General features: G+C 48.1%; 2 protein-coding genes across 5 annotated transcripts; both read right to left on the bottom strand.

The window, feature by feature from the left end:
* Positions 1 to 445: 445 nt before the first annotated feature.
* On the bottom strand, positions 446 to 6,009 carry LOC119215623 (adapter molecule crk-like). Its single transcript, XM_037467913.2, has 3 exons — positions 5,441 to 6,009; positions 3,615 to 4,207; positions 446 to 2,242 (listed from the first exon to the last, which is right to left on the bottom strand). Exons 1-3 carry the CDS (start codon positions 5,658 to 5,660, stop codon positions 2,108 to 2,110), a joined length of 948 nt encoding a protein of 315 aa, XP_037323810.1. The 5' UTR covers positions 5,661 to 6,009; the 3' UTR covers positions 446 to 2,107.
* Positions 6,010 to 7,031: 1,022 nt separating this feature from the next.
* On the bottom strand, positions 7,032 to 13,978 carry LOC119215108 (smoothelin-like protein 2). 4 transcript variants are annotated; one of them, XM_062558219.1, is made up of 13 exons: positions 13,621 to 13,976; positions 12,731 to 13,484; positions 10,324 to 10,378; positions 10,134 to 10,235; positions 9,702 to 9,845; positions 9,448 to 9,591; positions 8,906 to 9,175; positions 8,726 to 8,788; positions 8,500 to 8,557; positions 8,250 to 8,375; positions 8,039 to 8,156; positions 7,721 to 7,872; positions 7,032 to 7,502 (listed from the first exon to the last, which is right to left on the bottom strand). In XM_062558219.1, the coding sequence occupies exons 2-13, from the start codon at positions 13,205 to 13,207 to the stop codon at positions 7,376 to 7,378; spliced, it is 1,836 nt and encodes a 611-aa protein (XP_062414203.1). In that variant the 5' UTR covers positions 13,208 to 13,484; positions 13,621 to 13,976; the 3' UTR covers positions 7,032 to 7,375. The 4 variants fall into 4 exon arrangements, 3 of the variants coding, with proteins under 3 accessions (XP_062414203.1, XP_037322853.2, XP_037322854.2); XM_037466956.2 differs by having other exon boundaries at positions 12,731 to 13,976; XM_037466957.2 differs by having other exon boundaries at positions 8,039 to 8,153; positions 12,731 to 13,976.
* Between the last annotated feature and the right edge of the window lie 1,291 nt (positions 13,979 to 15,269).

The raw sequence follows: 15,269 nt of genomic DNA, 5'->3' as shown, positions 1-15,269 counted from the left end.
TGATTGCATTATATTAAATACAGTTGGTTGCAACAATCTGATATTCAATATTTGCTTGAATATTCTTTTATCATGTAAGAGATGTAAGCAACACAAGCGATGGTTGTGCAAAGGCATCATTTGTTCGCTCATCCGACGTGTGAGATGTGTGATCTGGAAACAAAGACCTACTTCACCTCCAGATACCAGATATGAGGTAAAGAAGACCCAACTCCACAGAACCTCCCGGGTGGCTGACGACATGTTCATCACTCCTGCTGCAGTATTTCCATCACACAAGAGGCATTTATGTATCATGGGAAAGTGGTTAAATATACGGTTTTCTGTACAAGACTTTAAAGATGATTTTCCCCCTTAAAAAACCCTTTTCACTGGCGGCAGCATCAGATCACAAACATCTCTTCGTCATCTGAAAATTAGATTTCACCGAGGAAAGAAGTCTTGGACCATTTCATGGTTTATTTTCATACTGACATGTTCAATAACAAAAAATTTAAAAAGCCGTTTGTAATAATAGCCTGTGACTGATGAGAAACAGTTAACGTGTGAACCATGGCCCAAATAAAAGACAGTGTGACATGTTTGTTTCACAGGTTATACATTAAAATGCAAGAGGGTTTTAGTGTTTTACGGTGGCTTTTATCTCAACATCACAAAAACCCCGTTAAAAGATGAAAATAAAATCTCTCAACCTTCTCCTCTGATCTTTAAAAACGCCACCAGTGGATCTCGCCTTCGTCCCGGGGAGGGCTCTTATTTTGGATCAATGTCGGCTCTGAATAGCGTTTCAAAGAAGGAACATCAAAGTGTCGCTGGTAACACAGAAAAACAAATGAAATTTTAAAAAAATTACAGTATTTAACATGTACGGTGTGTAAATATATATTTTTTATATAGTCAATGCTTTCATAATATTTTCCACTTTTGGTTAAAAAAAAAAAGAAAAGAAAAAAAGGACTGTGTAGCGTGGGATGTAATACGTTCGTGGATTAGTCTTCTCCACAAGACGGAGTCTCCAGGAAAAGTCTTTGCCCGTTTCACAGTCTGGCCCCACAGAAACTCACGAGTCATGATTCTGAGAGGAGCCAAGTGTTTCGTCTCCGATGTGCAATCGATTGTTCCCTGCTGTGTGAATCAAATGCAGCGGCGAACACGGGAGGGGAGGAGAGGATTGACTCTGGTATGTATGTGTGTGTGTTGACTTAAATACTGGGTTGGAGGTGTGTAAACTACGGTTCGACTGATACCGGTTACTGCCGCCCAATGCTGCCCATTTTAGTCTTTCATTCAATAAAAAAAAGATTAATATTTCACAGATAGCAGCTGCTATCAAGACATAGCTCGCCTCCACGCTAACTTGGATAAGCACAAAGACAACATGAAGCGAGGTGGACTGACGGGGAACTCATTGATTGGACAGTTCTGGTGTCTGCATCATCAGCGCTTCATGGACCAACAAGGAGAAACCAATACCTTACTGCAAGTCTGAATCATAGGCATTATTGGTAAGGACTGCGACTGCAACGTCTTTAAAAGCCGTAATCAAAAAAGAGGGGTCTTTTGTCGCCTCATTAAGCAGGAAAGAGTTTGTTTCGTTGTTTCATGGACTTTTTTTCCATTGAATTGCTAAAATACATGGGACATAAAACCTAATTCTAAGCCATTCTCTACAGAGTTCTGGTGTCTGAAACTGTCTACTTACTACATGCGTCTACTAAAACTACACTACGCTAAGATGAAACCAGTAATCAACATTCTCATCTGGTTAAGACGACACACGGCTGCATTTCTATAAATGTAGCCCGAATAAATACTAAACCAATGAATGCTGCCATCTACCTCAATGCAAGCCACGTTTAATTGAACCTTTCAGAGGAATATTTAAGCAGGGAGGAAAAAAAAAACCCTCATCCAGGCGAACCGGCATCAGTCTGACTGTAGTGTAAACTCTTCAAAATGACAGCAGGCCCGTCTCGTGTTGCCGTGGTAACGCTCGAGCTCATAGGTTCATATATTGTGTGTGTGCTTGTATAAATCCTTTTCTTTCAGAGCGTCACATGAGGACCAGAAGAGAAGGAGACGTGCTGGAGTTGAAGGTGGGGGGCTCTCAGCTCTCGTCGTCCGGATTCTGTGGTTCCAGCAGTCGAACGTGGGTGAAGGGAAAGTGGCCTCGTTTGCCCTTGCACTCACCCTCCCACTGGCCGTTCACGTTGATCTTGGTCACTTCTACAGTGTCTCCCACCTGCAAAATGACAAAAAATATATATATATATATAAATATACATACATGGACCCAATACACAGACACTCTTCCCCTCCCTGACTGGCAGGATCGATTCATGCATGTCGAACATCGATATGCGATCAGACGCCTGACCGCCCGCAGAATAAACCGCATTGAACTAAAAATGGATTGACCCATCTTCATGTGTGCAGCTGCGGAGCAGCAAACACACGTCGACTCCTGAGTGGGATTGATGAAGGGAAAAGGGAGACGCCACTCGCCCGACTACTTATTTCTGTGAAATGGTTCAAAAGGCCCGACAGAAGTCCTCGCATTTTAGTGGAGATAATCACACTGAATTTAAATGTGTAGCATTTAAATCATTCAGCCCGACATAGTGTCCGGGAGCAGATTTTGTGATAGAGGCAGTTATTATATATATAATGAGTTTTGACTGACACGTTGTTGGACGCTGGGTGGGGTCTAGCTGTGGTAGGACTTGCAAGAAGCATTTCCCGTTCAGTCACCACAAGGAAACATGCAGATTTATATGGCGGTAAATTGACTTGCCGTGAAAAATGCTGGTGGCACGTTGAAACCACAATAAACACTTGACCTATTTAAACAGCTGAACAAATCAAAGGAGGGGAAGCTTCAGTAGACGGCTTTAAAACCAGCAGGTTCATAAACACGGTGTCATTGAGTCCGCTCCAGCTCACAGAAAAACATGCGCCATGTGTCTCTCATATAAACAGCCCGGGAAATTTAAGCGCCGGCTGTGTTGAAAGTTGGCACCGTGTGCGTATCAGATTGATCATTTGATTGAATTCAGCTTTTTTTACTTCACAACAGGCACACCTCACTGTAAGGTAAAAAAAAAAGTTGTTAGACAGTGTGACGGCTGAAACAACCACGCCTAGATGCTTAAAGTGTGTGTGTGTGCGTGTATGTGATGTGGAGCCACTGAGTTTAGATCACGGTCTCAGGGACCCACACACACACACAACATACCGGATAATAACTTCTTTATTAACCTCCACTATTGTTTGCATTTCAGGAGACTAAAAACAAGGCCACTTGTTTCCGTGGGGATGAATGTACCATGCAGCACTCGGTGACCCAATGGGCCAGAGAGACGTGCACATGAAGAGGTGCCATTGTAAAAATGTATTTTTCTATAGCGCCATCTCCGCCGCGGAGTGTGTCAACTTGCATTTGTGAAGACACACTGTGTGCACCAACGCGCGCGCATGAGTAAGCCATTAACTACCGGGACAATCTACGCTGTCCCCGCCGAGACGCACATGGAGAAAACAAGAGAGGCGGAGGCAGTCGACAGTGAATAGAAGGAAAAGCCTTGGAGTACTCGAATGGTGGGTGGGATTGCTACCTCCAGAGCGAGCGCCGTCTTGTCGTAGGCGTTGGGCACCCTCTTCTGTATGGCTCGGGCAAAGACAGGCCCGTTCTGAAGGTTAGGGAGCTGGGCGTTGACCACGGGCTGAGCGTACTGGCCGGGGTTGGGCTGAGGGGACCCCGATGCGTCTGTGCGGCCCGGCAACCCCCCCGGCGGACCCCCCTGTCCGCTCCCCGCAAGAGGGGGACCCAGCCCGGCAGCAGTGGGCGAGGAGGGCCGGTACTTCTCCACGTAGGGCACCGGGATCATCCCGGCGCGTCCCTCCTGGTTCGCTGCGTTCCACCACTGGTCCTCTGGCTTCTCCAGCACCCGCAGGATGTCCCCCTTGCGGAAGGGGAGGTCCTCCTCGTCGTTGCCGGGGAAGTCAAATAGCGCGCGTACAAACTCTGCCTCGTCCGGCTGCGGCGGGGCGCCACCAGAGGAGGTGCTGATGATTCCTGTGTGCTTGGCCTTGTTTATGGGCTCTATGAGCGTGGTGGTGTCCAGGTAGTGGATCTTATAAAACTCCAGCATGGCTGGCAGCGCCTCAAACTCCTGATCCCCGATCCGAAACCGAGGGGGAGCCAAACCTGGCAGAGGAAGGAGGGGGGCATGGTTAGTTTAGGTGCAACAACTTACAGGCTTGCTTTAACTTTGGGTATATACAGCACAAAGTTGGATTAATTAAACGCCTCAAAATTTAACCCTATTGTAAAAGCTGCCGTGTTGGGGCAGATTATTGGATCACAGGTGTGGTGAGGCTCCAGAATATAGTCCCAAATAGGCCGTACGCCAATCTTACCAACGTACTTAGATCCACTTTTACCATAAAGTAATGTATACTCTTCCTGCGAATTGATGATTTATTATAGAGGGAGAAAGATTTAACAAAAAAAACAAAAAAAAAGGCTAAACATTATGGAAGCCCTGAAAAGAAGGGAATTGGGCAGCAGCCATAAAGAGGTCGAGTTAAAGCGGGAGAGCTGTCAGTCAGTAGAGAGTAGTCAGTAACATGTACGCGCACCACCAGCACGCGATCACGCACACATTCCACATGCGCCAAGCTAACCAGTCAGTCACCCTCCGGTTGTGACAGCCCGGCCTGCCCCGATCCATGCGAACCCCTGCAGCCCAGACGAGGACAACGTACCGCCTCTTTCCTCAGTCAGAAAGAAGAAAAAAAATCGATTGATTGCTAGCTTTGTTAGCTAATCGTAAAAGTATAATGCCAAACTCCATGTAAAAACCCAACCGTTGACTAACTTGACACAGACACCACTTTTAGCACTTTATCGTCACTTTAGTAATGGCGTAACGTTGCTTTATATCGTCGAGCACCTTTTGGGTGTAGGAGGATTAGCCCAAACAAAAGCGGCACACGTTGAATTGCAGGAAAATGTTTCGGCAGTTCAGACGCGCGGAAGCTAGCCCGTTAGCTAAAGGTGCTACACACACACACACAATACGGGAGGGGGGGCGGTATCGAGCAGCTTAAACCACATGTACAAAAAGTGTCCCTTTTTTTGTTCGCAAGAGCGAATGTTGTACGAATACACGCATGTGGAATTTTAGCTGGAAAAACTCACACGTGTGTGTGTGTGTGAGATAAAGGTTCTTCGAAGATTCAAGTTAAACCGGAGAAATCGGCTAAGGGCGTCTGGCGTTGGCTTGACGAGAGCGGCGCTAAAAAAAAAAAAATAATCAAAGCTATTCACTTTATCGGATAGAAAAAAATACTCATTCTAACGTTTGCACGAGGGGGAAATGCGTGCGTCCGGTTCGGTTCTCGGAACCCGGCCGGGCGGCGGACAGTTCAACGTTACCTGCGCCAGACTGCCGGTTGTTACTGATGCTGTTGATGATATAATGGGAGACTTTGGAGTTCTCGGAGACGGACAGCACGTAGTCGCCGGGGCTGGTGATCGAGTCTCTCACCAGGAAAACGCCGTGCCTCTGCCCCTGTAGGAGAGAGACCGCTTCCTGGCGGCTTAGCCTCCCCCAGTACCAGCTAGAGCGGTCTTCGGCATCGAAATTACCGGCCATGGCCGCAAAATCCACCGTCCGAGGCTTGAGGCCTTTCCCCGCCGCCTCTCCCTATCCGCGACTCATACAAAAACTTTGGTTGACTAACGTTTCCCGTGAGAAACAAGAAGAAGAAGAAGAAGAAGAAGAAAAAAAACGCTACGACAAGCGCAGTTTTCTGAAACTTCCACGTCTAATTTAAGAGGTGACGGGATTTCTGTCGCGACGCGGAAAACCTGAAGCTCGAGCCGCTCACACGTTAAAAATGAATAAACGAATGAATCCGAAACTAATGTGCAACAAGAAACTCCGGTACTGAAATGGCGGATCTAGGGAAAAGTTGACCTCATCTACCGGAAGGGATGCCTGGTCAATGGGAAGCGTTGCATTCACGTGCCTTAAAAAAAACTCGTACAACGAGTTTTACAACGACTCCATGTATTTTAGAAATGACTGCCCTGAATACCGCGGACATGGTTCATTGCGCATATATTTAGTCCCGTAGTTGACCAACTAAACATGTTTCAGATAACTTACAACAGCGTGGTTGCTTAACGAAACCATGCGAATTCCTTTCTGCAAATTGTGCAACTAACTCTAAGCCTTAAACGCACCACGATAAAACTTTTCTGCAGAATTTTGTTGCAGCTAATTCGAAGTTTAAGCGATGTATTTTGTGGGACTAGACAAGTGTTTTGTTAAGCGAACACTTGTTAAGCATTCACTTGCGACGTCAAAATAAGTTGCGATACTGTCGAACCAAGATAAAGGTTTTACAACAAATGTGACCAATATTACGTTATAGTAACACACCTGAAATAAGGTCAACATAGAAGAACATTATGGTTATAATATTTATTACATTATACAAGCACAAATGCAGGGATGGGAATATTACTGTCAATATTAATAAAATGTGTTAACCACAATACATTTAAAAACATTCTGTGGCGATCTGCGCGACATGCATTGTACCACTAGGTGGCAGCATACATTGTAAAACAGTTTTCAATTAACCTGTTATTTCTGACAGCAGAAAAAAATAAAATAAAAACTGAATGGGCCATGTCATACAAAAACCTCATATAAAAGAACAAAATGATTATCTCTGCTCAAATTCATTTTCATACGATTAAAGTAACTCCAAGTAGTCATTTTTTATGATGATTGAACGTCATTATAAAAGTACTATTGTTAAAAAGCATTGTAATCAAGCACATTGGGCAGACTGTCAAACATTATCTTTATTGAATAATAGTGCAAGACTCCAAATAAGTGTTACTGGAACCTTTCTGCATTTGTTCACAACTCTTTGGTTTGTAAAGATTGCTGATGTTGCCAAAGAAAGATTGGTCAACAGCAGCTGCCATCTGTCACAAGCTGGGTTTAAAAAAAAAAAAGGTTAATTGTCCCTTCTTTAGTTGCAGCATCGTTATTGATTTAAGAACTAAATCAAAACCATCATCCATCCTGTGAACCACACAGGTCACAATGCGTGTTATAATAAACTATATTTTTTAAGGATCAGTGTCGATCAACCGCAAAAATTCAAAAGGCAAAGGGGGAAACTGGTGAGCGCACAAGTGCAGTACAAACGGATTATGCCGAATAAAAAGGTTAATGTTGGCGTGGTGTGACAGTGGTCCTCTGTTTAACTCGCTTGGCAAGAGGCCAATGTTGTGCTCATTCAAAGTGTTCACGACACAACGCGGTTACTAACATCTGGACGGGGGTCGTTACTCAAACGGCTTCAGGTGGTTGTAGAGGGACTGCACGTACGTGAACACGCACATGGGGTCCGGCTTGTCCCCCATGACCATCATGTCCTCCACCTCGATCAGACGGAGACAGTCGGCCTTCTCCCTGAAACGCAGAAGGACGGATGTGTGTGTGTGTGTGTGTGGGGGGGTCAAACACGAGGTCAACTTAAAAGTGCAATCACTTCAATCACGTCCAACCAGTCAACTGAACTGTGGGCTGTTTCAGCAGATATTAAAAATATCCCCCGGTACCTCTAACTTTAGTAGGCGTTTTCTTTCCCTGTAATCAAAGCCTCGGTCAGTCAGTCTCAGCCAGCTTACTCTGCGGTGGTGAAGGCCAGCTGGAGGTTGTGTTTGCGGTTCGCGGGGTCCAGCGTGTTGTAATCAAAGTCCAGAGGGAAGAAGGAGTGAACCAGAGCACAGAAGGCCATGCCGTCACTCCAGCTGGACGAGAAGTTCTGGATATCTATGTTCTGGAGGAAAGACAGGAAACGTGTGTTTCTTTACACGCCCTCATTTCTTGACGTGTTTTCTCTTGAATTTACATTCCTATTCGGGCAATAACGTTTCCACTAGATCAATTTCTTGTTTTCAGGCTCTGAAAATATTGCCCTCGGCACCTTCGGATGTGAGTCATACCTGGTAGCCGATGGTTTTTGAGCGGCACCACTCCAGCAGGATCTGTTTTATGCCGCTGGCGCTGGAAACGCCAAAACTCTGAGAGCGCTTCAGTTTGGGTTTGGAATCCTTCGGCCTACTTCAACAGAAAGGTCAGACAGGGGCGACGTGTCACTGATCGGCGGCGACTTAAGGCCGATGTCGGAGGTGTTTTTTTTCCGAGTGCTCTTACTTGACGGGCTCGGAGTTCATCCTCTCAAAGAGGGCCCTCTTGGCCTGAGCCCCGTTGGAGCGGGGCAGCGTTTGGGGTTTCGTCACATCCTGTTTGAGCTCAAACCCTCCTCCCTTGTTCAGCTTCCTTGGGAGGAAATCACGTTTTATGCTTAAGCACCACGTTAAACGGCCACGGAACGCCGCGCCCCCCTCTGACAGTGGTCAACGGGGGGGAGTTCGTTTCATGCTGCGAAACACAACTCACTCACTTGTCCAAACTTGGTGAGAAACCAGATTTTAGGATCGATTTGGAGGGAAGTAATTTTTCTGTTAAAACAGAAAGCCATAGTGAAAAGGGGGGGGGGGGGTGGCATGAGATAGTTTAGAAAGAGACCGAAACAAAGCACAACTGCACATGAATACAGATTAAAAAGACACAACAAGATACTGTAGTTGTTGTACTTGCACATACTGGATGATGGGACTTCATCCTACCTGCTGGCTGAGGAAAGCTCACACTTCTCTTCAGGCTGGGGCTGGGTGTCTTTAGAACTGGTACTGAATACATGGGGCCAGGCAAAGAAAATGTTAAAAGTGGACAATATTGTAAAAAATGAAAGAAACTTGAAAACGTTTCCTTCAAAGACAGGTCCTTGTACCGCTGGTTTAACCCACCTCGCTTAAAGGGATATTCCCCGGGTTTGACCATCGGCTCTTGTGATGCTGCAGGACTCGGGGTCGGTCCCGTCGCTCTCTTCGTCGCTGGGGATTCTGGGACGGAAGGACCGGGGTCAGAGGCGGGACTCTGATCAGCTTTGGACGCAGCAGAAGCCTCGGGGGGGCTTTTGGTCCCAGCCGCGGGAGGATGACGGGCCGACCCCTGAGACCCCTGAGACCCGGAGACGGACGGCTCCTGGGGGACCTGCGAGCAGAGCTCCTTTGTACCTGCACAGGTGAAGATGGAATAAAATAATGAGTGATGAGGGGAAAAAGGGAGTAAATGCAGTGAAAAGACCCTGAATTTTCAGCAAAATATACTCAATGCATCAATATTGAAACACCTCGCAATGCCATCTTTTTTTCTAAATGTTATTCTAAAGTATTTTAATGTTATAGTTCGTCTGTGACAGTAACTGAGGGTGGTCCCTGTTGGATGGTACATCAGGCCCATAATAGTCTGTAGTGACATCAAACAAAACATATTGCCACTGCTGCACCTGTTGGAGTCTCTAGTGTCGAATGACCGGCCGCTTTGGGCTCAAACGCTGGCCGCTGGGTAGGTTTGGTGGCGACCAGACCCTCTGCACTGGGTTTGGTCATCACGGCGGTGACGGGAAGATGGGGCTTCAGCTCATCAGCGTCTAAGAAAGAGAGAATCGGACTAGTCGAGATTCAAAAGGATCGACGGGCGTGTTTTATTCAAACCAAGCAGAGATCCCGGCTGGAACAGGAGGAGATTTCCCCCGCTCACCGCGTTCAGCGTGAGGTTCTCCTGGTTTCACTGGAGTCTCCTTTGTGGGTGCTGAGGCAGGAACAGCTGGAGCGTCGGAATGGGGCTTCAGCATCGCAGAGAGGGGGTGATGGGGTTTGCGCTGAGAGCCTGATTCTTCCTGGTCTGGGACAAAAAGAAGACCAAATTGAACGAACTCGTCATTCAATGGGACGAACAGCTCAGATCGCCACTGCGTCCGCGCCCAAATCTCACAGCCTTCACACAAGGGAACAAACAGCTGGTAAATCCACCTTGCGATTAGGATCCAGACCCAAATGGAATGGGATCGGTCAAAGTTTCGTGGCCAATCAGGCCAGTGGTTCGTGTTTCATATTGCAGACAAACCCAGAAGCTCTGGTGTAAAAACGTACGACTTCCTTGTTGAAAGCGTGCTAAAAAGAAGCCACTGACCAGACGGGTTGGGGAGTCCCGCGGCGTGCCCAGGGGGCTCGGCCACAGCGCGGGACTCTGCGCTCGCTCTCGTGATGGCGGTCAGAGGCTGATGGGAGATTTCTGGGGAGAGAAAAAAAAGAAAAGCATATAAACGAGGCAGAGGCCTGGCGGGTTAAACGCGTGGAGCTGCTCGTGGCGGTCCACCTACCTGGGTTTCCGTTCGCCAGTGCGGTTGTGTGTTTCTCTCCTTTTGCATCGCTGCCCTGTTCAGTAAAGACAAAGTCGTACAAAACATGCCATTCTGGTCTTGATCCTGCTGTTAATGTGTTTCCTGACGAGGTAACAACATCATCATCGTCATTTGAATACTAGTCAAATAGAGCATGGGCCTCATGATTCACGGCAGGTTGGGTCCTCCTCCGCAAGGCTCTGGTGCTGGTCCGGAATGGTGCCAGTTCGACGATACGTGTGAAAACAACAAGTGTCTGGTGTCATGGGATAAATGTCGTAGCAGGCTGACGCAAGTGGGACGAGATGTTGGGATAATATTCTACCCGAAACTGGGTTAGTGGCTTTAAAAAAAAACAAAAAAAAACACTGGTTAAACACAACAAACGCAAATGAGGAATTGTTCTGGGGATCATATCTCCATCCATTATCTCTGGAGTTGTGCAACACGCGACGCTATCAGTGCCTGCGTCTATTTATACACTTGTCGTAGCAACATCACTCGCCGCGTCGCTCACGGCAAACAAACAAAGAAGATTCTTTTAGTCCCTCTGACTGCTGCAGAGCTAAATTTAATTTGGAGGCCTTTATTCTCTGTGGTAAATGCGTCCGTGTGTGTGTGTGTGTGTGTGTGTGCTCGGTCCTCTAAATCTAACGTGGGCTCTTCAGCTGCTTAACTGCTGAAAGCTTCTCCTCAAATGACAGCTGAGGCCAACCAACCCATGCATGCTCCCGGACTGAGACGCTATTTTAGATTCTGCAATCAGCCCCCTTTGCAAGAGTTTCCGCTGCACTCCTCTTACGTCCCGATATAGGCCCAAACGGAGGCTGCGGGGGGGGAGGGGGGGGGGGGGGGGGGGGCCCGGGGCGTTCGAGGGTGTCGCGGGCCGGGCCTGTATCTGGCCCCTTCCTCAACCCCTAAGGCTGCCTTTTTGCCAGAGGAATGGAGCCGTGTCAGCTGGTCGTCAAGAGGAGGATTAGCGCCTCGGTGATCCCCGGGAATCACAATAGCTCCAGTGGGATGTCGTGACGGCGTGACCCCGTCTGACCCCCCCTCTCCCCGGCCCGGGTTCGTCTCTGTGCCGTTCGGGGCACGCGCGACCCTTCCCGTTGCTAGGCTTGGAGTGTAAACATTTCCTCAATTCTCATGAGTGCAAGACAAAAAGATGACAATCAAGCAAACCCCCATCCTCTTACAATTGTGTTAACGATGGATGAAATAGTCTCTCGTTTCTCAGAGATGTTGCTGCATTGTTTTAGCTCCGTTCCATTTGATTCAATCTCACCGGCTATTCTGCGAACAGTTGATAAACCTGACTTTGAACCTCACTCTACCGGTCCAGCATCAAATGGCAGGCAGGACAAAGAAGAACATAGGGGAGCATTCATCAGCTAAAGAGCCAGGTCATTCCCCAAAGAAGAGCGTGTGTACAGGAAGTCAAATTAGAGTGTTAAGTGATGAATAGGAGGGCTATATCGGTACTAGAGAGGGGGGTGCGGGGGGGGGTGTACGTCGGGGATGGGGGGGGTTGGAGAAGACCTGGTGACTTCAGCGGAGAGGAATGCTGGCAGGGTGTGCGTTTTGACAGAACAGCTGTCTGTCCGTCTCAGGGCGGGGGGGCTCCGGGTGGGACGCGGACGCAAGCCGACTTTCCATCAGGAGGTCTGAGGCTGGGGGGGGGGGGGGGGTGCTTGAGCGGCGAGCGAGTACGCGGCTCGGCTTCGTCAGGCGACGCTCAGACCGTGGATCCGACACTTTTGAGGCCTCCATTGCTTAAGTAGATATGGGCTGCAAAGGGTCCCAAAGCAAAGCCCCCCCCTGCTCCCCCCTCGAAATACCCATGTCCTTTGGAAGACCTGCTCTTATGGAAGCAGCTCATGAGCACAAGAGTTGGTGCATTGGAACAGGTGTTTTCATCTCTTTGAAAGGGATGCAGATGCTCAGAGGGATGTGAAGATGTTCGGGGGTTAACGGTTTGGTGACCTCTTGTGAGAAGGGAGAGTTCTGAGGAGCACGCTCAACCTGGGAAAAGGAGGTTGGACGCTTGCAGGTCCCAGAGGGCTGTCCGTCATCCGTTTTGTAGTGTTAGAATCTGCCATGTGTAAAACTCACAGATCACAGAAAACACAGGAGTTCGGTTAAAGTTGTGAACTGCACTAACCGGGTGCGAACATCTGCATGATCTTATCTTATTCATTTATTTAGCATCACCCAATCTGAGTTGGTCGGTGGAAGAGGGAGAGAGAGAGAGAGAGAGAGAGAGAGAGAGAGAAGAAGAAGAGAGTCCTTCACAGGTGCATTATTTCTTTGTGACCAGGTAAGTCATTATCCATCATCTAACCTTCACCCCCCCGTGAATTGCATTACGTTGTGACGAAGTACTCACATTCATTTCCGCTTGCCTCTTTGCTCTCCACGGGGGGGGCGCCGGGTTGCTGCCGGGAGCAGATCCTCCGCTCGCCCCCGACGGCGCCGAGCACGTGGGAACGGGCGGAGCCTCCGCAGCTCCCCGCTCCCCTGGCGGGCTCCCGTTCCCGAGGCTGTCCTCCGCCTCCGTCCCCGTCCCCCTCGCGTCGGCAGGACCGCCCCTGTCCCCCTGCGACCCGGAGAGACGCTCCACCGTGCGGCCGAGGGCCTCCAGCTGGGACCTGAGCTGCAGGTTCTCCTCCTGCAGGCGGCTCACCGCCTCGGCCAAGGGCCCGTTGGAGAGGCACTGCTCGTCGACCCTGCGCTCTATGCGCTGCTTGAAGGCGCTCACGTCCACGTGCACCTCCCTCACGGCTGCCTGCAAAGTGGCCCTGAACTCGAGCAGAGCCTCGCTGACCAGTGCCTCCTGGACGCCCCGGCGCGTGGCCTCATCCATGGCTCCTTCGGGTGACCCTCGACCGCCCCCCCCCCCTGAGATCCAAAGTCGGAGGAGTGGGTTTGGTGCGAAGCTCCTCCGTCTCAGCTGCCTTTTTTAGAGTGTGCTCAAAATTCCTTCCTTTCAAAGATGTCAGCTGTGTTCCATGGAGATCTTTGAAACAAAAACGGTTTTAGAAGGAGACTCGGTGCAGCAGGATCCACTCGTTAAAAGGGCCATCGAGCTCCATGGAGGACTTCTGTCAATGTGCGTGCAGGCGCTCGTCCTCTCCTCTCATCTGGGCCCGAAGCAAGAGCAGGTGTTTATTTATAAGTGGGCTGGAAAAACTCACGCACAATGTCGTCTTTGGAAAAGAGATCAGGGTCCGCGCTGGCGGATCGGGTTCTGGGTGCGCGAGGAAAGATCAAACTAACCTTTGGGAGGGATCCGGGGGCTGAAGTGTCAGGCGACTGGTGGATCCACTATTCGTTTTTTTTTCCTGGAGGCTTTTCCCTCCCCGCTGCCTCGGCACGGCGAGTTTTCTGAGCTATCTGCGTCGGAGCCCGGGGTCAACACGTTGGCCTCTGTATTTTTGGACATGAATGGGGGCTGGAAACGATCAAATGTAGGGGTGGGGGTTGTGGGGAGGAGCCAGGATTTTTGTTGCGGGTTGATTGTTACTAGACAGAGTGACTAGAGTTACATACGGGCCGATTTCAACACAATCGTGATTGTGAAACTGACCTAAACAAGAGGAAGATCGCATCGGTAAAATGGGAGAAAATATATGAAAAAAAAGACTAGAAAAGAAAAAAATTCTTTCTAGATTCTAGAAAAATGACAGCTTTATTTATATTTGACTGCAATTCTAGGATGCGTCGACAACCTGAAATGCAAAAGACCCTCTGGATGATTCCGGCCAAATTTGCGTGAGAATAATAGTTTCTACATTTTCAAGCTCAATATGTTAATTATGCATTCAAATGCTCCCCTTTTAATCTAAGATAAAATTGTAGCTAGTCTTTCATTACACATGTACTGCCAAGTTGCCAAAATGAAAGGTCGCCACTTTATGGTATTTGCAGAGCATTGAGTTTTATTTGTAGTTTTTACCATAATCCCTGACAATAGGCCATTTCCCACATTTAACCGCTCCTTTATTTATTTATGTTGCATGCATTTGTTAAACAATATTCATAAATGTAAAAACTAGCAACAAAGGCTCATTAAGAGAAAAATCAGATTATGGTGATCCTTTTGCGTCGCTTTTTTTATATGTTCTATTTAAATAAATTAGAAAGGGATCTAAAAAAAAAATCCCTTTACCCGTAAGATGTGAGCTTTTGGGAGGGGGGGGGGGGGGTCAGAGGCTAGCTTGAGCCAGCAGTGCCTCTGGGTGGCCTCCACCTCACATTACAGCTCAAAGACCTGTGACCATGGGCAGACACAAAGAAAGAAGAAGTGGAAAATGTTGATAATCTTTATTCAAGCAGACACAAATGATGACTGTGGTGTGTCGTCGTCTATCCTAGAATCCCCTTCATGGTTTAAACCCCTCATCCGTTCCTTTGAAAACACACATCTTGACACCTCGTAACACCACACATACTGTATATTGTATATCGCTGCACAGCTCCATGGGGGGGGGGGGAGCAGCAGATGCACGGTGAGGATTCTCTGCGGGTCCCTCGGTAGGAGCGACCTCTTCCACGTCATTTGATATTAAAAAGAAATATCGGTTACAGCCGCTTTAACTTGACTGTTTCTAGCAACTCGTAGGTCAGCCTCCGTGTTAAAGGAAATGAAACGGATGAGTCTGTCCCCCGCAGACCCAAATAAGGGGCTAAGATGAATAATATGTGAGGCTAAATGCAGGTGCTTGCTAGGATGCAATGTGTACAGTGGCTTTAAAATAAAGGTGATGACGTGTAAAAACAGATTAAAATGGGAACAAAACAGAGGCTTGTTCGAAACGGTCTATCAAATCAAATTTATTGAATTTTAAAGGGGTGCTCTGAATTTACAATTTCCAGCTACGTCACATGACTCCTCTCTCACATTAATAGTTTTAGGCTATTTTGTA

The sequence above is a fragment of the Pungitius pungitius genome, chromosome 16 (assembly GCF_949316345.1).
Source record: "Pungitius pungitius chromosome 16, fPunPun2.1, whole genome shotgun sequence".
NCBI classification, from domain to species: domain Eukaryota; kingdom Metazoa; phylum Chordata; class Actinopteri; order Perciformes; family Gasterosteidae; genus Pungitius; species Pungitius pungitius.
Note: the sequence above shows the minus strand (reverse complement) of the source record. Positions and strands in the feature narration are given on the sequence as shown.

Excerpts from the sequence above, each read along its gene's own strand:
- LOC119215623 (XM_037467913.2), bottom strand. The coding sequence starts at position 5,660 with ATGGCCGGTAATTTCGATGCCGAAGACCGCTCTAGCTGGTACTGGGGG. Across the intron at positions 4,208-5,440 it reads CAACCGGCAGTCTGGCGCAG|GTTTGGCTCCCCCTCGGTTT; the intron begins GTAACGTTGAAC and ends TTCCTCTGCCAG. Across the intron at positions 2,243-3,614 it reads AGACGGCGCTCGCTCTGGAG|GTGGGAGACACTGTAGAAGT; the intron begins GTAGCAATCCCA and ends GTCATTTTGCAG.
- LOC119215108 (XM_037466956.2), bottom strand. The coding sequence starts at position 13,207 with ATGGATGAGGCCACGCGCCGGGGCGTCCAGGAGGCACTGGTCAGCGAG. Across the intron at positions 9,846-10,133 it reads GGGACTCCCCAACCCGTCTG|ACCAGGAAGAATCAGGCTCT; the intron begins GTCAGTGGCTTC and ends TTTTTGTCCCAG. Across the intron at positions 8,789-8,905 it reads GGAATATCCCTTTAAGCGAG|TACCAGTTCTAAAGACACCC; the intron begins GTGGGTTAAACC and ends CCATGTATTCAG.